We start from the raw sequence: 22,339 nt of genomic DNA on the forward strand, positions 1-22,339 counted from the left end.
AACACTCACATTATTGGTTTTCTTGCACCCAAACTGAGTGCCAGGAACAACTGTTTGGTTGCAGGTTTACCTCAGTGAGGATTAATACTGTGAACGTGTGTCTGTCCTGCCAGTAACAATGGGCTGATAATTGCCAAGCATTAAATCAGTCCTTGCAGCTGCCCAGGAGGACATCAAATAGTAAAGCAGCATCTTGCAAGAAGAAAAAAATTACATGGATTAAACAGCAAGATAATATGAAAAGTAAATTTTTATTTTACTTCAAGGAAATCAAATGTTTATCTTTTTTATTCTTCTCTTGACAAATACAGATGTTTGAGGCTTTTTTTCCCCTAAATAATTTCCATTCAGCAAGGAAAAAGACCCAGCCATTGTGGATTAATGGCTTTTAATAACATCATGTAGTTTGCTGCTTTGTGGAGTGGTTGCAGAAGGTTGTTAACAGTCCAGGCTGGGACCTGACTTAATGAGGATTTTATTCACACCTGTATGAATATGAGGAAAGGCCCATTTAAGTGGAGCTCAAAACCCTGATGGCTGGACTGAGGCTCTGCCCAGGCTGTTCAGCCAGCTTTCACCAGGTCTGGGGGCCTGGTGGAAAGGGGGCTGTTGGGGTCAAGGACTCTTCTGACATTGGTTTCTCACTTGGGCATCATGTCTGGCTGGATCAGGACTGGTCTTTGTGGTCTTTTTCAATTTTCCATTGAGTATTTGCTTTCCTGAAGTGGACTTGCTGATGAAATTTCTGCCCCTCCTGCAGTAGAGGGGATGAGATTAATCTGCACTTCACATTCTTGTCAGTAAATCAGTGGGCTCAGTGTGCTTCCTGCAGCAAGATGTGGGCTTTGGTCACTTAATGCATTCTGTGAATTTTCTCTTCTTTCCTTCTTTTTCTTTCTTTCCAACATTCCCCTGGAGGTGTGGGTGTTCACATGAGATGTGAAATCCCATTGTTGGGCACAGCTTTAATTACTCCCTAAATTTTCCAGCATGCATGTGTAAGGGTGGTTAGTTTGTGTTCAGGGGTTGGTGAAGGAGTCAAAATAAGAGTTGCTGCTTTCACAGGACATGTGTCTGACCAGGTGGTATCACAGGTCCCCCGTATGAAGTGGTGTCTGGCCATACTGGTGCACATGTTGACCTCTGTAGCCTGCCAGGAGGCTCTAGTCCTCCTTCAGACATTCTGGTTTCCACACTTGACTTCTGCAGAGAGAATTGAATCATAACATCATTTAGGTTCAAAAGGATGTCTTGAGGTCCGGCTCTTCCCCCAGCACTGCCAAGTACAGCCTAAACCATGTGCCACATCCACGTGGATTTTAAATCCCTCCAGGGCCTATAGTTTTCCAGGATCTAATTTTCCACAAGAGTACAAATCTCTCTCCTTGCAATTGCATGGGTGAGCTGCAATTTTAAGAAGTTCATGTGATCTGGCCTTGGTGGTTTTTGGCCTCTTAAGTTTTGGGAGGGGAAATCTGAAGTCTCCAGGCTCAGTTCTTTATTCTCTCATCTCCCTCTCATGTGAAGCTTGGCTGGAGCTTGGCTCTTGAAATACAGCAGCAGCAGCTCTATATGCTCTCACCCTGATTTTCTGCAGTGATTTATCCAATGGCTTGTTAAGCACCACCAGCCTCCCCGTTACAGGGTGCAGTTGTCTGTGTATTGGGTTGGTTTATAAGCTGTAGGCTGGTGTTGATGGCAATAAAACAGAGGAAGACAAATGCTTGGGGAGCCTGGATTATTGTGTTTGTGGACATAAATTAACATTCCCTCCCCCAGCACAAATTTGCATTTGTACTTACACAGTTCTGTACCCAAAGGTGTCAGCATGAGAAACAGAAACGTCTTCCCTTTCTAATCTTGATCAATAAATATTGCAATGGGAAGTTTCTCTGATGGGGTGGCAAGTTCTGAAGTGGGATTTATAGGCAAGAGCCACTTCTTCTCTCACCTCCTCTGCAAGAAGCACTCCCATTTCTCTTTCACAGAATCACAGAATGGTTTGAGTTGGAAGGGACCTTAAAGACCATCTTGTTCCAGCTGTCACCTTCCACTGTCCCACATTGCTCCAAGCCCCGTCCAACCTGGCCTTGGACACTGCCAGGGATCCAGGGGCAGCCACAGCTGCTCTGGGCACCCTGGGCCAGGGCCTGCCCACCCTCACAGACAGCAATTCCTTCCCAAGATCCCATCCAGCCCTGCCCTCTGGCACTGGGAAGCCATTCCCTGTGTCCTGTCCCTCCATGCCTTGTCCCCAGTCCCTCTGCAGCTCTCCTGGAGCCCCTTTAGGCCCTGCCAGGGGCTCTGAGCTCTCCCTGGAGCCTTCTCTTGTGCAGCTGAACACCCCCAGCTGTCCCAGGCTGGCTGCAGAGCAGAGGGGCTCCAGCCCTGGAGCATCTCGGTGGCCTCCTCTGGACTGGCTGCAGCAGCTCCAGGTCCTTGTGCTGTTGTTCCCCAGGGCTGGGGCAGCTCTGCAGGTGGGGTCTCCCCTGAGCGGGGCAGAGGGGCAGAATCCCCCTGCCCTGCTGCCCACGCTGGGGATCAGCCCAGGGCACGGGGGGTTCAGGTCCAGCTCTCCCCCACAGCACCCCCAGGTCCTTCTCCCAGGGCTGCTCCAGCTGCTCATCCCAGCCTGGATTGATTCCGAGCATTGCCCGGACCCAGGTGCAGCTCTAGCACTTGGCCTTGTTAAACCTCAGAGGTTCCCTTGGGCCACTGCTTGGACTTGTCCAGCTCCCTCTGGATGGCTCTGTCCTTCAGGGGTGTCAGCTGCTCTTTGCCCCCTGGTCTGTGGTGCTTCTTGACCAGGTGGATGCTCTTCCACTGGCCCAGGCTGACTGATGTGGTAAAACCTCGCTCTGCCCAGGAGTCACTCCTAGCTCCAAGTCATCACGTCTTAGCTATTTAGGCTGAGCACAGAGCATGGCTTTATTTTGGTGGGAGATCAACCTTTTATTCTTCTATGTCTCCATGTGTTTAGAAGCAGCACTTCTAAATATGGCAGGAGGAACTCTGCCACATGCTGCTAAACCTGCCCATGTAGCAATTCTCTCTCCACAAAGCTCTTTGATTCCAGGTCAAGGGCAAGTTTGAACTGAAAGCAGCCCTTTCTTTATAAATACATTAAACTCTGCTTTTTTGTTTCTTTTTTCCTTTAAAAAAAAAATTCTGCTGAATTTCTGCTGCTAAGGGAGGAATCATCGAGTTAGTTCCTACCTCATTTTCTGCTTCAGTGACTGAATCTAAAGCTAAGTAGGCTTTTTATTCCCTGTTTCAATTCTTGGGATCATTTTTTCAAGCCTGTTTGATCTTGGTGGAAATGCAGAGCCAGTGAGAGACCAGGTGATGATGTTAGAGATAATAACCTGGCAGCTCAAAGTAAATCAGGCTGTGTCTTTGTAATTAGCTTCCGTGATAGCTTCCCAGTGATTTCTGTTGAGTACATGGATTTTTTTTTTCCTGTTGGGCAAGTCCCACCTGCAGCTGCCATGCAAAGCAAAGAGCTGATGCTGGCTTCACATGGGGGATGCTTTTGCAGCTGGGAAAGGCCATCATGTGGAAAGAGTTCCTATCTCTGCTTCCCACTCTCCAGTGGGTATCTTCCCACTCTGCCATATAGCCAGTCTGTGGTGCACGTTATTTTCCATTATAACTAAAACAAAAAGATGTATCTGTGTCTGAAAGTGAAATGCCCTTCTTTATGAAGAGATGATCATTTACTGAAGATGCTGAAATTAATGTGTCTGGGTTTGGTGTATTACACCTCCTTTAAGCTACTTTCACTGGGCAGGGAGGTGTTTGGGAAGGAATTTTTTGCTCTTGATGAGGGCAGTTTGCTCCCACAGAGCTGTGCCTCCAAAACCAGGATAAAGGGGAAACAAGGCTTTGTGAATCATGCCCTTTCAAGTCCTCTCCAGCCTTATTTGAGAATAGGATTTACCCAGCATTTTAGGAAATTATATTTCAGATGCTAATTAATCTAATTACGTTGAAAGGACCCCTTTTTATGTCTTGGTCAACAGGAACTTCTGGGAGAAGGGGGAATGCAGTGATTTCTGTGTCAGTGCTGTGTTGATGGAGATGGACTGAATGCTTATTTCCCAGTGCAGGTTTACCTTAAATCGACATTTTTTATGTATTTATCTTATAATGGCACTTCCTTGAACTGTTCTCCTCATTTATCTGAATGCCTGTGATTAAAAAAGGAAGGAAAGCTATTTTCCCAAGGAGGCTATCTCTTAAAAATGCTGCTCATCATGTGAGGTTTCACAGGTTTCTGACATGCAATAAATAGTGAGGATCCTTCCTGCTTTTTCCTTTGGTTTTTAGTGCCTGAGGACATGTCCTGCTAAAATTATATGAACCAAAAAAAAGACTTTACTAACAAATTCATGCAAATGAGACCAATAAACTTCCCTGTATCTGTCAGCCTGCAGACCCTTTTGGAAACTTGCTACATATGGGGTAGCAACAAGGTTTTAATTTAAATTCATACATGTGGCTCTAACAGATGAACTTTGCAAATGTCGTCCCTGAAATGTTTGCTAGTTTTGAGAAGTGCTGTGCTGGAGCACTGGCATGGGGAGGGATCCACGAGCTGTCTGTGGTGGTAAGGCACCTCCAGAGCCCTTTCAAAGCAGTGCTGCAACACCACATTTCTCACTGCTTTCCTCGTGTGAAAATTTGCTGTAGAAAGTTTGTATGTTGTGCTTTTCCACTGAAATATGCAGAGATTCCCTTGCCAGGGAATGGCATCTGCTACAGCTCTTTTCAAAACAGGAGATGTGTGCTGGCTTGCTTCTTTTTGTGTTTTGTTTGTGTTTAGTTGTTTTTTTTTAATATAATGATATATTAAATTTTATGGTTTCTTTGCTTACTTTTAAAATTGTTGTTGCTTAAAACAAACAGTGTTTTCTAACTGACATCAAAGTCACATAAAATCTTGTTGTAACAAGTGCTTCTGATCAAGTTGACCAGCTTACATCACTCATTATTAATGTGTTCAGCACCTCATTAGAGAAGATAAATCAGCTTCTTGCCTCATATAACTTGAAAAAAACCCCAAACAATCTGCTGAAAGGAGACTAAGAAAACCAATCTGCTAAAAATATTAAATTGAGATGAGACTTTTCTGCCTGGATGTGTACAGAGGAGATTGATCTTGTGTGGATGCATGTGGTGTTTGCTCCACCACAGGTTGCTCCGAGGAAAGACTGATGTGTTTGACTCAAATGCCAGGGAAACCCTTGGCTGAAGTAGAAGGAGTAGAATTTATTTTAGACCAGTGGGAGTTGCTGCAGTGGGAAGGAAATGGAGAAACTTGTTTTTAAAATGTCATACAGGGCACAACCAGGGCCGGGCTCTCCTTCCCTGTGGTGGAAAAAGAAATGCAATGCAATGAAAGTGTGCTCTAAAAAATAATAATAAAACAAATAAGGGTTCTGCTCCTTTCCCCCTTCTCTTTCAATTGACCTTTTGTCTTTCTCTGTCCTCTTGTTTCCTTTTTCTGTCCTTTATTTCTAGCAAGACTGAGGACTGGGGCTATCTCAATGAAGATGGAGAGCTCGGCTTGGCTTATCAAGGTTTAAAGCAAGTTGCCAGGTCAAACACTTTCTTTTTTTCCCCACTGCTGCTTCCCCTTCTCCTCCCTTTTCCTTTCCCTCGTTTCTTTCTCTTGCTCTGCTGGTGCCGTATAATCCTGGACAGGGTCCATTGTCCTCTCTGGGAGCAGCTGGAGGTCAGATTTCCACACTGCAGGAATTGAGACCCTCCTGTAATTTTCAGAGGAGTCATGGTTCCAACTGGCCGTTGCTGGTGGTGGCTGTTGTCACTAATGCCTGAGCTGTGATCCAGTAAGGATTATGTGACATTAATGGGAAATTGGGTGATGAAGGGGTTGGGAAGCTGGGATCTTCCCAAGATCCAAGAAGCCAAAAGAACCCAAGATCAAGAAGCCAAAAAACCCCTCCTATTTTATTTATTTGTTTTCCCCCAAAATGCACTAAGATATGACACCTCTCAGAAGTGTTTTCTCCCAGTCCTTGACCTGTTGGAAGGCAAGGGCCTGTCCTTGTATCCCAGTGCTCACTTTTGCACAATCCTGGGGGTTGTGTGCTCCCATCCATGTGTTGCCTGTGGGTGAGAAAGGCACGTGGTGGACACCGGGTGCCATCCTTGCTCAGCTCTCCCCACGTCCTGTTCTGCTGGGCAAATATCCCTCTTGGATTCCTGTCCTGCATCACCCCTGTGCTTGGTGGTTATAGGGCTCCAAAGTATATGATTTTTATTCAACATTTAAGGGCATTAAAGAGATGAAAAATTTAAATATTTTGTGTAGAGTGGTCTAAAGGGGTTGCATCCAGAGGTATCAGAGTGAAACCAGACAATAAGAGGAAGACAATAACAGGAAGAAATACCAGCAATTATTTCACGTGTTTTTCCAAGCAGAGTAGGAACCCAGGTACACAGAAGGAGTATGTTCTTTTAAGGGTGTCTCATGGATTATCCAGGCTGAACCCAAACTAATCCCAATATGAAGAAACAAAATGAAAAATAAGTACTTAATACTTATTTCATGGTGGGTCTATATTTTCCAAGCCTATTAAGAATATAAATCCTGATGAGATTATGAGGCTGACTGGATTATTGGCCATGTTTCTATAGGTGGAAAACATGCTTTTCTATCTTGTGCTGGAAGGTGGAAGTAGAGATTGTGTTAAATTTTCTAAAGAAAACAAAAACAACAACCACACAAAACAACCTGGGGAATGATTAGTACTTCTCATCCAGGGATCTTCCCTAAAAGCATGCACTGTTTTATAAAAGTTACTAAAGAAAAACTCCAAAACAACAACAAAAAATGTTGGGTATCCCCACTGTAACAAAAAAATTCCATGCATAGTTGTTCCTGTAGGGAAACAGTTCACAGCAGTGGATCACCATCAATTTCCCTGTGGACCAGAGAGAGTTGTAGCTTTTTCCCCACAGCTCTGTGTCTGTGCATGTCCTGGGTCAGTGTGAAGCTGTTGACAGCAGAGTCATCTTTGAGATTGCTGTTTGCATCCAGTGTCAGAAGGCCCTGAGCTGGGTGAGGGGTGATCCATAGCTCTGACCAGGCACATCCATGAGCTGCAGCAGGGGCAGGGGCTTGGTTATCCCCTTGGGTCATTCCTCTCTTGGCCACCATCGTCCTATATACTCTGGGACTATACTTTGCAGTTTCTGGCTTGGTGGCCCTCTCTCAGAGTCCTCATATGTTCTGGAGTCACTTACTCCAGTCTTCTGGCAACAGCTGGTGGGCTGAAGGGAGATTTCCATGCAGCAGAGGGTAGGGGGCACTCTTAAAAAGATCAATTACCATGTCACCTGCCAGGTTTGTCACCGTCACCATCAGCACAGGTGCCTGCAGTTAACATCTCAGTGATGAATCATTCTTCCACTGGATTTAAAAAGGCATTATGTCTTAGCAAATGGCTGGCTAATCCATTAACTGAATGTATTAGTAACCTTTTAGCTCAGCATTCCACAACCTTGCCCTGTGCCACAGTTGTCCTTGTGCAGGGCTGGAAGGTGGCCTGGTGCAGGTGAAAGGGTGGTGGGAAGGGTTGGCAGGACAAATTATTGGAGGAATACAGGGAGTGCACACCTAAAAGTGGGAGAAGGGGTGGGTTTGGTGGCTTCTCTCAGCTGTGTGTCGTGGTGTTAGTATTTGTGTGTCTTGGGCTAGAGAGAAGCCAATTGAGGCACTGGTGAGTGTACTTCTTTTTAAACAAAAAGATGGATGGAAGCTCTACAAACAACTACGAGGAATGGAGGGTTTCATCTGCCTTTTATGATACTCCCAGCTGTAGCAAACAAAGCCAGTGGCATTCCAGCTGAACACAGCCATTTGCAAGACCTGCAGTTCAGTTCTCAAGAGTGAGAATTGATGTTTGACAGGAAAGGAGCACAGGAACAAATGTCCTTCAAGCTGAGCTTTTGAAAACAAAACCTCCAGGTGTTGATCTGTGCAGCTTTCTTGCCATGCGTTTGCTTTTTGCAAGTAAAGGAACTTGGATGTTTGATTCCGTTAAATAAAAAAGGGTGCTTTGGGATTTTTTTCCTCACTTTATTTAAAAAAAACCAACCAACATTTGATGTCATCTCTTTAATTTCAAAAGTATTTCATCTGCAGTATACAAATGACAGACTAATGTGGCAATTACAGCCACAGCTTCTTGTTTGTCAGTTTTATAGGGAGGTTGACTGGGAATATCTCCCAAGTTGGCTAATTTTGAAGGATCTAAACTCAAGTGGTGGTTACTGCCATCATGCTGACATCACAGACTGATCAGTGTGGTCCTGTTCTCAGGTTGCTGGAAGCACAGCTACAGGATCAGAGAAGGGAGCATGAGGAAGAGATGGAAGCTCTGAGAAACCAGGTGGATTTAATGCAAGAGGAGCTGGAGAAGCAGCAGCAGGCGTTCTTGCAGACTCTGCAGCTCTCTCCAGAGGTCCAGGTGGAGTTCGGACTTCAGCAAGAAATTACACGGCTGACCAATGAAAACCTGGTAAGAGGCTGTGCTGAGAACACAGGAAGAGGGGAAAATACAGTTTGAGAGAAAGGAGATAGGAAGCATAAGAGGGAGGGGAGGGCACTGGGATCTCTTTCACCCCTCCTAAACTCTGTGCAGAATCCATCAGCATCTCCCACTGGTGCATTTGGGAGCATTGGTACTTGGCCTTGAGCTGATGTTCCATGGCTGTATGACTTTTGTGACTACATGGGTGCTTTATTTTTAAATATTTTTAAATGCTTTTTTTAAGCCTGTCTACTTTGTGGCACTGCCTTCCAAATCAGATCACTGGGGACCCCTCTACTCTGTTAGGCACAAAGGCAGCACAGTGCTGCCTTTCACCTTGCTTGCTTTTATTGGAAGTGTGGAAGGGCAGTTGCCCCTCCAAAAAGTTGGCCTGGATGATCATAAATTTTCCCTTTCTCCCCTTGTATATCTGTGTGCAAGGTCTGGAGGGAATGTTGACACCTCCTGAGTTTTTGCCTTTTTCAACAACTCCAGTATCTAAATAAAACTGTTTGAATGTGATTAACAGCCAGGATTAAATACTGTGGGGGGTGCTCTTCTTCCACCAAGGTGCTCACACCATGCCTTGGTGATGCACAGATCAGGCTTCAGCTTCTAACTCACCCCAAATGAGTTGTTCTTGGGTTTAATGTTGGGAGTTTTTTTAAATGCATCTTCTGTCTTTCAGGATCTTAAAGAATTGCTGGAAAAGTTGGAAAAGAATGAAAAGAAGCTGAAGAAGCAACTGAAGATTTACATGAAGAAGATCCAAGATTTTGAAGGTGACTTGTGTGTTGGGAGATACTGGGTTGGGGGAACTGCACTTGGGTTTTACTCCTTTGGCCAGCCTTGGAGGGCTGCAGGGTTTGGTTTTTTTTTTCCCCCCCTCTTTTCCTTTCTATGAAAGTAAGATTTTGCTTGTTCTGGCACTGAACTAGCAGCAGGCACTGAGCTGACACTGACCCTGTACCAGGGTTTGGAGGATATTTAAGGAAACCTTTTTGCTGTCAATGCAGTGACTCAGGCAGAGACACAGAAAGGAGCCCAGTGGCCAGCAGAAAAATGCTCTGATCTGTCAATTTTGAAGGGGGAATTATAACCCTTTAGTATTAAAATGTTTATGTATATTCTGCTTGATGAGAAAGCACCTTAAATGTGGCATCTGTGTTGTACAGAAAGCGCTTCCTGTTCTCTGGAGAAGCCGTGATTAATCAGAGAGCCCCATTCTCATGAGTTAATTTCTGGAAACCAGGCATTAAGTGAAATTAAGCTGAATAACTGGAGGGTTTCCATGGCTCGCCCAGCTGGTCTCTGTCAGTGTGATTTGCATGCTGCTTGCTGCAGTATTTACATGCTGGTCTCTTCTGCTTTATTACACTTCAGCAGTGTGCCACTGAGGTTTGCAGCTTTGCAGGCAGACAGAAGATGACATGCTCAGGGATTCTGCATTGCCTGTCTGCTTTTTGCCCCATTGTGTGAAAATCATACACTAGGGTTGCTACCTTCTAGCCTGTGGTCTCTTGGAAAATAAAAAATGGCTTCATTTTTTCCTCTTTCAGGTTCAAGTTTTGCACTTTTTCTTTCATTCATAGTCAGAACTCTGCAGACTGGTAATCCAGGACCTGATTGTTTATATTTTTATAAGTCTGTCAAAGCTCATGACATTTTTGGGAATTTAATATATAACTTTTTGACTTGCTGTCTGCACTTAAGGCCAGTGAAGGGCCTGAGAAGTTGTTGATTTCCAGGTGCCACTGTTGATGCACTTTTCTCTTCACAGCATCACAGACAATGGTGCCAGTGGAGAGGAGGTCACATGAGCGGAACATGCAGGTTGCTGTCCAGAGGAAGGAGAAAGATTTTCAGGGAATGCTGGAATATTACAAGGAAGATGAGCCACTTCTCATCCGAAACCTCATTACAGGTGGGGAACTTGCTCTGCTCCTCTGCCTGGCTGCTTCTTCTCCTGCCTGGGGGAGTTTGTAAACTTGAGATTAAAAAATCAAGGTAGACAAATAAATCTTCTCAGTTAATCCCTTCTGGGGGCTGCATGTTTGTGGTGATGGCAGTTTGGGTAGGTGAAGTAGTGCTGCACTAAGCAGACAGACCAGTATGGATACAATCCCCTCGGGATAGCAAAAAATGGGAAATGCAAAGCGAGGCTGCAGTTTTTAGAGCAGGCAGTAACTTGCTGAGCTTCCTATGTTGTGAAAGATAGGGAGAGGATGGCAGAAGGATAGACCCCTGGGATCTGGCACAGCAGTGGAACAAAGGGAGTTCGGTTTATGAGGTAATAACAGACAACAGATAATGAACTTGTGAGCTCCTCTGCACTGCACAGCCTGGTCAGAATTGATGCAGCATCCCCTCACTCAGTGCTGTTCCAGAAGTTAGGGTTCCCTGGCTAGGCATTGGTATTTACCACCACTCTCTAACCCCAGTGGAACCTAGTGAGGATCCCAAAAGTGTTCAAAGAGCAGTGCTAGCCCATTGCTGTGGGCATTGAAGTTCCCCATATCAGACAGTCCTTTAGAGGCTCCAAATGCCCACAGCTGCCATTAGGATTCAGTATCTTGAGGGAAAGAGCGATTTAATGTGTCATCAGTTCAGAGAGGGGACTTATAGCTTGTGGGAGGTATTCCTGAAAGCTTCAGGGAGCTGTTCCAAGGTGGTTTGTGTGCTGCTGGGGTAGGGTTTTATGTGGTAAAGAAGCTCTGTTTCTACTGTGCATCCATAAGGTGAAATGGGGTGGTGCAGACAGGGCTGCCCTCCCAAGCCCTTGTGCTGAGGGTCTAGGGCAGGTCCCTCTGCCCTGCAGCTGGACCTCTGGCTCTGTGTCCATGCTGCAGAGAGGGATGCAAGTTGCAGAGCCAAAATACCGTTTTCCCCAGGGCTGAGGGGAGAGGGGTTTGCCTGGGTACATCTCCAGCTCTGGCGTTCTCTGCTTCACCTGTCAATTGGGGAAACTTAAGTTTGGCTTTTTTTTGTGAATTTTTTTATTTGTTAATTGTCAAATCTTCTAGATCTCAAGCCCCAGGCGGTGTCTGCTACTGTCCCCTGCCTTCCTGCTTACATCCTCTACATGTGCATCAGACACGCAGATTACATCAATGATGACCAGAAGGTGCACTCCTTGCTCACCTCCACCATCAACGGCGTTAAGAAAGTGCTGAAGGCAGGTGCCCATTTGCTCTTATCTCAGGGTTGAGAGGTATCAGATGGTAATAACCATGTCCAAGTGTGTGGCACTCAGCTCTCACAGCAATTTTCAAGCCAAATTGCTCTTAGAGCCTCCCTTTTTAGAAGAGCAAGAATTGTGATCTTAGCAATAAAATTGTTTGAATTTAGAGATCAAAAAAAAAGTTTGCGGGGAAGAAATGGCTAATACTGCCCAGCTGCAGAGTGAAAAGTTCCTGATTTTGAGTGGGGAAACTCAGAATCGCTTTGTTTCGTGATGCCATCACCCCCCACTGGAAGGGAGGGGGGCATCTCACATGTTTTCACTTTGTCTCTGCAGAAGCACCACGATGACTTCGAGATGACGTCGTTCTGGCTGGCGAACACGTGCCGCCTCCTGCACTGCCTGAAGCAGTACAGCGGGGAAGAGGTGAGAACCTGGCCTGGGGGGTGGTGGGCAGCCCTGCAGGGAGGGTCCTGCATCCTCCTGGCACCAGGGGTTTCCCCCTGACTGTGGGATGGGGCCACTCAGACTTCCCTCCTTGGTTAATCTGGATATAGCACGGCAGCTCCTGGGAAAGCTCCTAAAAGCACAGAATGGCTGGGGTTGGAAAGGACCTCAGAGCTCATCCAGTGCCACCCCTGCCATGGGCAGGGACACCTCCCACTGTCCCAGGCTGCTCCAAGCCCCATCCAGCCTGGCCTTGGACACTGCCAGGGATCCAGGGGCAGCCACAGCTGCTCTGGGCACCCTGGGCCAGGGCCTGCCCACCCTCCCAGACAGCAGTTCCTTCCCAATATCCCATCCAGCCCTGCCCTCTGGCACTGGGAAGCCATTCCCTGTGTCCTGTCCCTCCATGCCTTGTCCCCAGTCCCTCTGCAGCTCTCCTGGAGCCCCTTTAGGCCCTGCCAGGGGCTCTGAGCTCTCCCTGGAGCCTTCTCTTGTGCAGCTGAACACCCCCAGCTCTCCCATTCTGTCTGTGGTGGGCTGTTTTGGAGGCTGTTATCCTGGTTTTAGTTGGTCCCACAGCTTTTCATTAACTAATATTTCATAGCTTGGAATAAGTTTTATTAAAGCTGTTCCCTTCCAACAAAAATGGGATTAGCACAGTCCTCCTAGAACATTACACACTGCCATCCTTATAGCTATGTATTCTGCATATTAAAATTTTCAACAGACCCAAATGCTGGGGGTTTTTTTTAAATCTTGATTTTTGTTAGATATATTGAGCATTCAAACTTTAAGAAAAAAAAAATCATACAATTAAATTAACTATTCAGGTCATTCAAAAGATAAGGATTTGTGTGTAAAAACTTAGCACTGGATTTTGAAGATTTAAAATGAAAAGTTAAATTAAAAATATTTTAGAGAGTACTTACTAGCAGTTAACGCTCTTGTTTGCCCTCTTCTGTTTGGAGAATAATATTGCATTTAAAGAAAATCCTCCCCAGAAAACCAGCTGGGCTAAAACACAGTCTTAAATTTTACGTTGTTTGCCATGATTTACTGTGTTAAATGAAGCAGCTGTTTGCAAATTCCACTGGCAATTTGGTGCAAAAAATAGAGGGGAGAAATACTTCTGAGCAGTTTCCAAAATACTGTTATCTCCAGTTTTAAATCCAGGCTATTTTTAAGAAATGGTTTAAAAGAAAATCCCAAACCACGTGCAGTCCTGTCATGTGAAGAGCTTGATGCTCTTCGATTAGTCAGGAAAATGAGGAAATTGTGAAATCAACTCAAATTTGTACATGCTGTATTTTTCTAGTCAGCAACCAACAAAAACAGTTCCATAATTCTAATTTTCACACCAAATAAGACCATATGAGTAGGCAATTAAAGCTTCTGTGTTAATTAAAACATCGCATTGGCTTCTGCCACTAAAACTGGTATTAATATCCGAGCCCAGAACTGAGGGCTTGCAGCAGCCAAATGCAGGATTAGAGCTCAGCTGTATCAGCAAAAGGCAGGCAACAATTTCAGTTATTTGGGGAGATTTATGAATTTCAGAACAGTTTAAAATGTTGTCAAAGCACATAACATGCAGGCACAATTTTTTTCTCCAATTTTATAAAAATCTTAATTTTAAAATACTTTGTTTCCCATAAAAACAGTTGCAATTCAAAGGGATAAGCACATAGCTATAAAGTAGTGTCAGAGGGCCTGAAATGTCATTTTCTAATCCTGTGTGTTGCAGTTAATACAAATGTGCAGGTCCTTGGTAAGGATAAAATGAACAACTGGTAGTTTAATGATTTTCTTCAAAAAGTAGTCCTCTAGTAATAACTTATGAACAAATGCCTGAGTAAATCAAAGGTGATTTATGAGTTTTGTTCTTTTCTATAATGTACTTTGGTAACATGTTTTGGTATATTGTACTCTAAGGGTGATTGGGGGTTTTAATGCAGTGATTTTGATGGACTGTAAGTGGGTGGGATAACAAACCTGGGTGCTTTAATTTCCTGTTCAGGGTTTCATGACCCAAAACACGGCGAAGCAGAACGAGCACTGCCTGAAGAACTTCGACCTGACCGAGTACCGCCAGGTGCTGGGCCACCTCTCCATCCAGATCTACCAGCAGCTCATCAACATTGCCGGGGGCATCCTGCAGCCCATGATCGGTGAGCTCACAGCACGCTGCCCTTTAGCAAGGGCTTTCTTGGCCCAGATTATCTGCTCTGGCTGCTTTTCAGACCTTTGCACACTGCCAGCTTGACCTGGGAGAGTTTTCATCTTCCTCCATGATAGAAACTAATAAGGATGAGGGTTTTTCCCCCCACTACAGAAGATACCGCTTTCATTTCTGTTGGTGAGGCAGTGGAAGAGGTGAGGTTGCGCTGCCAGACCAGGTTTGTGGTTAATCTTTTTATGGATGGAAATGTACATTATAAGGGAGGAAAGGATTGGGAAGAGGAAAAAGAGTCATAAAAACCTTGTTTTCCGAGAGTGAGAGAAGGTATGAGAAGAGTTACTTCTTCAGCCAAATCCCTGAGGATTCATCTGAGGAAAGCCCCATCCCTGCAAGTATCCCAGGCCGGGTTGGACAGGGCTTGAATAGTGGAAAGTGTCCCTGCCCATGGCAGGGGTGTTGAACCTAAATGGCCTTTAAGGTCTCTTCCAAACCAAACTGTTGTATAATTCTAGGATATTTGCGTGTGTTTTTAACTATTTTGTATTATCAGAGTAAACCAGCCATCCATGGATCTGTCCTGCTCTCGGTTCTCGCAGCATCCATGGCGTTGCATCACTGAGACTGATAGGTGTTCATTGCAGCCCACGGAGGGATCAGTTCCTCCCTCTAGTGACCAATGTGTGATTGCAGGCTTTTTAGCCCTTCTATCCCCTTTTTTCAGTGCCTGCAGTGTTGGAAAATGAGAGCATCCAGGGGCTTTCCAGTGTCAAACCGATGGGCTACAGGAAATACTCCTCCGCTGTGGCAGAAGGTGACAGCTCCTACAGCTTGGACGAAATGATTCGCCAGCTGAACACATTCCACAGCATCATGTGTGACCAGGGCCTGGACCCAGAGATCATCCAGCAGGTGTTCAAGCAGCTCTTCTACATGATCAATGCCGTCGCCCTGAACAACCTCCTGCTGAGGAAGGACGTCTGCTCGTGGAGCACGGGCATGCAGCTGAGGTGGGGCTGGGGCTTGGGGCATGGCTGTGCCTGCTTAGGGAAGTTTTGTTAGTGTTATAAGTTGGAAAATAGGAAAATAGGAAAATAAAGTGCATTTCTCAGTGTAAATTAGTCAAATCTTCTTTTTGCTACCCTCTCTCTTTCCCACACTGGATCTTTGTGTGTTCCCCTTGAGCTGGAGAGTGGGCACAGCAAAAGTGTTTTCTATGTAGATATTCTCAAAGGTACCTGGGTATCTTGCAGGATCTTGTTAGCATTTAAAAGCTGGTTAAAAGCTTCATTTTAATTGTTGAAACTTGGAGGAATCTGAATGCTGTAGAAAAGCACCTCCCTTGTATTGTTCAGCTGTTACAGGGTTCATCTATTTGTAAAGTACTTACAGTATAAATTTTACTCAGAGTTGTTGAGTATTAAGCTTTAGTCTGATTGCCTCATGCTGTGTGTATCACAAAAAGCCACATACACCAACACTGCAACAAAACTTGAGTCCCAAAGAGGCCTTTTGAGATGCTATTCTTATCTCTCAGCTCACATCTTGTCTTGATTGCTTATCCAGGTTTAACATAAGCCAGCTGGAGGAATGGCTGCGTGGAAAGAATCTGCAGCAGAGTGGAGCAGCACAAACTTTGGAGCCCTTGATTCAGGCAGCACAGCTCCTGCAGCTGAAAAAGAAAACCTCGGAGGATGCTGAGGCCATCTGCTCCTTGTGCACGTCGCTCACGACCCAGCAGGTGGGGAGCAGGCCTGGGGTTTACAGCACAGGGTGTGGATAATTAAGGAGTGGGAAAGGGTGGTCTCCTGCTGCCAGCTCTTCAGTGCTCAGCCTCAGTGTGCCATTCCTTCAGTGGGCACAACTTGCCCTTTCCAGGACTGATGTTATGTCTTGGCCCCTCTCAGAGCTGGTCACAGCAGTGGCTCCTCTTTTATGGTGTCACTGATGGCACTGGAGCTCCAGAAATGTGCAAAAATGAAACCCAGACCCAAGGAGTTTGTTGTGTAAGTTGGATTCTTGACATTTTAAACCCACCTGTTGTCTTTTGCCAGGTCTTAAACTGGCTATGTCTGCAGGATGCCCACCAAGGATTCATATTTGGGGCGGAAGGTTGAGAAGTGCCAACCTAGGCTGGCTGGATCTGATCTTAAACTTTGAGACTCCATTCCTGGAGGACATAAACTCACGTTTTTTACTGCTGGATTGCCTGTCCTTAATTTGATACTGTTGTAGGAAGGGAGAAGTGAGATGTGTGAGCTGATTTCCAGTGGTTCTCAGAAAGCCTTTCTAATATATCTCTGTCACCCTGTCCTGAACATGCGTTTTTGAGAAAAGCTGAGGGGTGGTAAGGGAGGAGGAGTGAGGGAGCATCAAGAGAAGTATTGTAGAGGTGACATCAGAAGTCATCCATGTCACCATGTGCCAGCCAAGTGGAGTCCCTGTATAAATCTGTTGTCTTAAGTCTATTCCCAATTTACAAACGTTGCCATAAGAAGTGGTTTTAACAGGTCCAGAGATCTTGTAATACCTAAGAGCAGGCAAAGAGAAACACCAGGATGATACTTGTGCTGGTTCTGTTCTCAGTTTGGTCATGGCAGATGTGTTGTGGACTTATAATGACAAACTGCTGGTGGTGCTTTGTGTTCTGGAAAAGTTTGGCTTCTCACGACTGTAACCCTGTTTTGTTTTCAACAGATTGTAAAGATACTTAATCTCTACACTCCTGTGAATGAGTTTGAAGAACGTGTGACAGTAGCTTTCATACGAAACATACAGGTAAATTTAAAGGGCTGTCAATTGGAGGGCTTGAATGATGTCTCTGTAGTTTTAGTGACATCTGTATTAAATCACTGCTAACTCGGGCATTTTGTAAAAGGCATGCTGCTGCAGGTTGTCCTGAACTCAGTTCTCCATGTGTGTGCATACATTTACAGCACACAGCTGCAGGGATAACCAGGCTGTTAATCACAGAGGGCAATAAGCACTCAAATCCCCAGCTCAGATAATTCAGCTCTTCAGTAGCAACACAACTGGGGATTAAGGTTGCAGGAGTCAACAAAGCATTGGTGAAATGGAGTTACTTCTGAGATAGGAAGTAGAAATTGGCAAGTAAAGGACAAATAAACAAATTAAAGCCGAACATCTTTTAATGCTCACAAGGAGCAGGCAGGAAAAGGAAAGGCATGTGTTCAGGTACCCCCAGAACATATCTCCATGGTTGAGCAGCTGAATCAAAGGTGCTCTGCTGGTATCATGTAGTCCTGGTTTTGCTGTGCATGGGGGGGTCATCTTGTTTCCAGGACTTGTATCTTACTTTGTGGTCTGTAGAAAATGTAACCAGGTTCTCCTGTTTCCTATAGTCTGTAGAGAAATTCCTGTAAATACTTGCTCAGAGGAAAGCTGCTGCAGAAGAGAACATAATAGTTCTCACTGTTTTCTGCAGTATGTATAAAATTATGTACATTCTCAAACCTTTGATAGTGTTAAACACCACAAGAAAAGGCAACAACTGATGCTAAACTTGTTTTCTTCTCCCACACCCAACAGAAGCACTTGCAAGAACGGAATGACCCTCCACAGCTGCTGTTAGACTTCAAGCACATGTTCCCAGTTCTGTTCCCATTCAACCCATCCGCCATCACCATGGACTCCATTCATCTCCCTGCTTCTCTCAACTTGGATTTTCTCAATAAAGTCTGAAGAAAGTAGAATTAAGCTCCCCTCTCACACCCAGAGACCTCCAGCAACGGAAGAAAAAATCATGAAAGGAATTCAAGGAGCTCTTTAAATATGGACCAAATAGGCTTATGGAAGAACCAGTGCACAGTAACAAATGGATGCTAAAATGTACACTAAAAAAGACACTGGTCTGTATGTGATTTTTTTTTTGGTAATTTGCAGCTCAGAAATAAGGATACTTGAAAAGTGAGATGTATTTTTTACTGCTTGATTTTATGTTGACATAGTTCAAAGCCCATAATCATCTCCAAAAGCTACTAACAAAAAAGGATAAAAGTGGGAGACAGCTTATTTTGATCTTCATAGGTGTCTATGACAAAAACAAAATCTGAGACACTTGTGCTGCCTTGAAGGATGTAATTTGTCTAGTAGGAGGTGGTCTTGTGTGTGTGAATAACAGAACATGCAGTTCTGCCTCCAGTTGTTGCTAGTAACTGCATCCACAGTAGTGAATTCAGAAGGTAAATTGCAGGAGGTACATATTTGTCACACCAGAAAGGTAACAGGGCTGGGATGCTGCTTGTTTCCACTGATGTGGAATTTGTCACAAATTCTATGTTTGAGAACAGTTGTTGCTCCTCCTAAATACATTCAGTGCATCTGCTTAGTGGAAATTTAAATAAATTGGCAGGACTTTGTTACATTGGACTTTCTTACACTACCAAATTTACGTTAGCAAAGGTTTTGTCCTAGTGAAATAATCATGATGCAAAGGACTGCCTTAAGCCTTCTGCTTCTTGTATAGCATCATCCTGATCCCTACTGTTAGCTTTCCCTGTGCTTTCAAGTGTCAAAAACTTTCATCCAGTGGCTATCAAGGTTCTTGGACCTATTACATGGCCAGTATCAGAACCTCAAGCATAGATCATGCTAAGGCAACCCAGTTTAATCATCCAGCCCTACCTAGATTCAGTGGGTTAGTCCTAATGGTAGCTGTCCATGGAAAAGACTCCATTCAGTCCAGTAGTCATCCAAAATGTTAAGAATCATACAAATACACAGCTTGGATAAATGAAGAATATTTTAAAAATTAAAAAAAAAAAAGTTTTAAAAGAAAAGAGATGAAATGTTCTAACACACAAAAAAAAGCTGTCAGGTGGTGTGTTAGTAATGTAAGCCATTTCTTTAAGAGTGAACCCAAACTTGTTGTGTACAACAACCTTAAATGAATAACTGCTATCAATTCAGATTCTGTTAGGGTTTGTTTTTGGTTTTTTTTTAACCAGACTTATAAACTAAACCAGCCCTCTGACCTCACCCCACAGATGTTGAAGGGGACCAGCTATGGGTTTTTCTTGGTCCTTGCCAGCACATGCTGAGTTCTCGGTGACTGCTGAGCCGGGGAGGAGGTGGGTTCCTGTGGCTCAGCACTGCTCCATGACCGCTCAGCGTGGGCATACTTCTGCCATAGCACAACGTGCCAAACTGCAATCAGGATGTGTGGCTGCCAGCATTCTGTCCTTTTCACTTCCATCTTGGTCTTGTTTAAATCAGTCTGAACTCACCTGCTTTTGTGGTTCTTTCTGTGGTCCGCAGTTCCATCTTGACAAGAGCTTTCAAAGAAAAACCCACTCTCTCCATCTTACTCCTTTTAGCTGGTGTAAATCCAAACAGCAAATTTATCACGAGGTATGCTCAGAGGTTTAAAGTAGAATGTGAAGTTTCTTGCAGGTACACTAACTCCCGTCTGCTGCAGTTTCCTTTTTTAGGCAAGGAGTGTGTTGTGATTTAGACATCGTGTACATAATTGGTGTATATACAAGCTGCAGTAGTCCTGTATGTACTATATATGTATATTACTATCCAAAAAAGCACATTTTAAAAGAAACAGTTGAGTGCTGTGCAGAATTATATCGGTCTATGCCAGTGGGTAAATACATTGTTTCAAATGGAGACTATAGTTTAGAACAGCTGTTACCACTAAAGGACAGACTTCTGACTAAAAAGTAATTTTTTTCCCCTTAACCATCACCCATCTAATGACAGATTTTTTGCTTGTATAGAGCCAGGACTACCTCCAAACTGCAGTCCTTGAGCACTCACCTCTGCTGTGTCTTCAGTAGTGCCTTCATCTCCCCTTGCTATACAATGAGAGCAATGCCACCAGTCTGCTGTCCGTGCCCAGCAAGCCCTACCACACGCTCACCCAAAATATCTTTATTTATTTTCACCTACCTCTTCACAATGAATGTCTTTGCAGTGCACTGAATTTTTTTAGTTGTCTCTTCTCCCTTCTTTCCATGCTCCACTAGTCATCACGGTTTAAAAATAAATAATTCAAAAGGATATTCAGCCTTTCTGTAAGGTGGTTTCAAGAGAGAGCTGTTGCTCAGGATTCACCTTAGGTTAGCAGTTTCAGGCAGTTCAGGTCTCTACCTCTTTCTGATGTAAATTATTTGGAGTACAATTCCCAACACATTGATTAAATCTATGCTTATCACTCAGATGAAATGACAGGTTGCAGCAGAATCCTCTTCTGCAATGACTTTGTTGCTGATCACCATTGTAAAATGTGCTTAATGGTCTTCTAGGGGATAATGGTCCTTCACTGGCACTTTCAGGATCGTAATTTATATGTTCTTTCTTAAAAACTCTTAGTATGTATAGATGGGAACTGGGATTTAACATCTTGATCTGTCACCATGTAGTTTATCCAGTGAGATCCAACTGGAAGAGAACTCTGTATGAAATACCTTTAATATATGCTATCTTTTCTGTTAGCAGTTTTTAAAATTTGTATTTAAATGTTAATTAGTTAAATAGCTATGCTCAAGCATGCCTTTCTTTCCTCAGATTTACACTTCTTTATTTAAAAGGCAAAATGAACACATGGCTTAGAGAAAGCTGGCTCTTCTCCAGATCTGTCTTTATTTTTAAATATTGATTATTAAGTTTAGCATTTTCCCACTCTGTGCCTTTAGCTGTTTAGCTCAACCACTGTTTCTCTGAAATAAGCATTAAAACAGTGGAATATTTTTATTATTCTGTCACAGAAAAAGTTGTCTATGGATTTAAAAGCCTACTTATAAAATCTTACTTTGAGGAGGTCTGCAAAAACACTTTGAAGTTCTTAGGGGAAAAAACCAATAGTGACCCACGGTGATTTTTGCAAATATGATGGCTTATATTTCAGAAAAGCACTACTGGGAATAAAATAAATTAAACCATCAAAACGCCCAAATCACCAGCATTACAAAACCAACACTTCAAACATGAGTTCAGGCGTATGCTGGCTGACCTACAAGAAGCATCCAGGATAACATCCACGTTTCATTTTCACCAGAAAGTTCCTTTTTCTTTTTTTTTAAATTGGCGTTTCGTAACTGAGGTTGCTTATCTTATCTGATAAAGCTGCTGTAGTTGACTGTAGAAAGAGCATTAGACCTCAAGACTGAATTTATGCAATCCTACATTACAAACATTTTTTGCTCATGCAGTTTATTCCACTGGATCTACAAGAATTTCTTCGTATTGGTGAAACAGTACCAAAATGTGGGCATGTTCTAAGCACAGTGGCTGCTTTTCATCAAACTGCAACTTAAACACAGAAATCTTTGCGGGACATGACTCTTTTATCTGTATGATTTGCAAAAGATACAAATGAAAAAGCTGCACTTGAAACAATAGGTTATTTTCCTCCATCTTCAGTAGTAAGTGGATGAAATGTGGAAACTTATTAACTGAAAAATTAGCTTTTTATCATTGCATATAAATAGAACCTAATTAAAATAAATTGCATGAACTTCCATGAAGCTTTTTCCTCAAACTTTATTGATTCATATATATATGGCAGTCATAAATTGATTTTTTCTGAAAGAAATTCTAGCAAGGTAGATGTCAGGTAAAACAATCCAGAGGACATACTACCCTGATGAGTATCCAAATTATTTCAAGTTGTGAATGCCAATGGGCAAAGACTTTCAGATTAATTTGAAATTAGAAGAAAAAAAAAGTATATTTAAAAAGTGCTACTATATTGAAATCTTTGGGGATATTTTTATTTTTTTTTTTTGTGGTGTGAAGTGTCATTACCTTAAGCAGAAGGTATAGCTGCTGTCAAAGCTGAATGATATACATGAGTGAATACTGTAGATGAAATACTACTGCTTATATTTTTCCATTTTGAACAAATCTGTAAACTACACCTTTGTTTATAAGAAAATGCTTGTAATAGTCACTGTAATATTCAGCTGGGGATAAAAAAAATTTGTGAAATAAACACTTTTGAAGAAA

General features: G+C 43.6%; 1 protein-coding gene across 4 annotated transcripts in view; it reads left to right on the plus strand.

The window, feature by feature from the left end:
* Window positions 1-22,339, plus strand: part of MYO5B (myosin VB) — a 149,135-nt gene extending 126,796 nt beyond the window's left edge. For 2 of the 4 annotated variants that reach the window (XM_032095232.1, XM_032095233.1), the window contains exons 30-40: window positions 5,524-5,601; window positions 8,351-8,549; window positions 9,250-9,343; window positions 10,342-10,485; window positions 11,585-11,736; window positions 12,079-12,168; window positions 14,207-14,357; window positions 15,090-15,375; window positions 15,932-16,106; window positions 17,063-17,143; window positions 17,915-22,339. In XM_032095232.1, the coding sequence (XP_031951123.1) occupies window positions 5,524-5,601; window positions 8,351-8,549; window positions 9,250-9,343; window positions 10,342-10,485; window positions 11,585-11,736; window positions 12,079-12,168; window positions 14,207-14,357; window positions 15,090-15,375; window positions 15,932-16,106; window positions 17,063-17,143; window positions 17,915-18,067 (1,603 nt within the window). In that variant the 3' untranslated portion in view covers window positions 18,068-22,339. The remainder of the gene's footprint in view (window positions 1-5,523; window positions 5,602-8,350; window positions 8,550-9,249; window positions 9,344-10,341; window positions 10,486-11,584; window positions 11,737-12,078; window positions 12,169-14,206; window positions 14,358-15,089; window positions 15,376-15,931; window positions 16,107-17,062; window positions 17,144-17,914) is intronic. The other 2 variants (XM_032095234.1, XM_032095235.1) reach the window with 1 other exon arrangement.

Source organism: Corvus moneduloides, chromosome Z, assembly GCF_009650955.1.
Source record: "Corvus moneduloides isolate bCorMon1 chromosome Z, bCorMon1.pri, whole genome shotgun sequence".
NCBI lineage: Eukaryota > Metazoa > Chordata > Aves > Passeriformes > Corvidae > Corvus > Corvus moneduloides.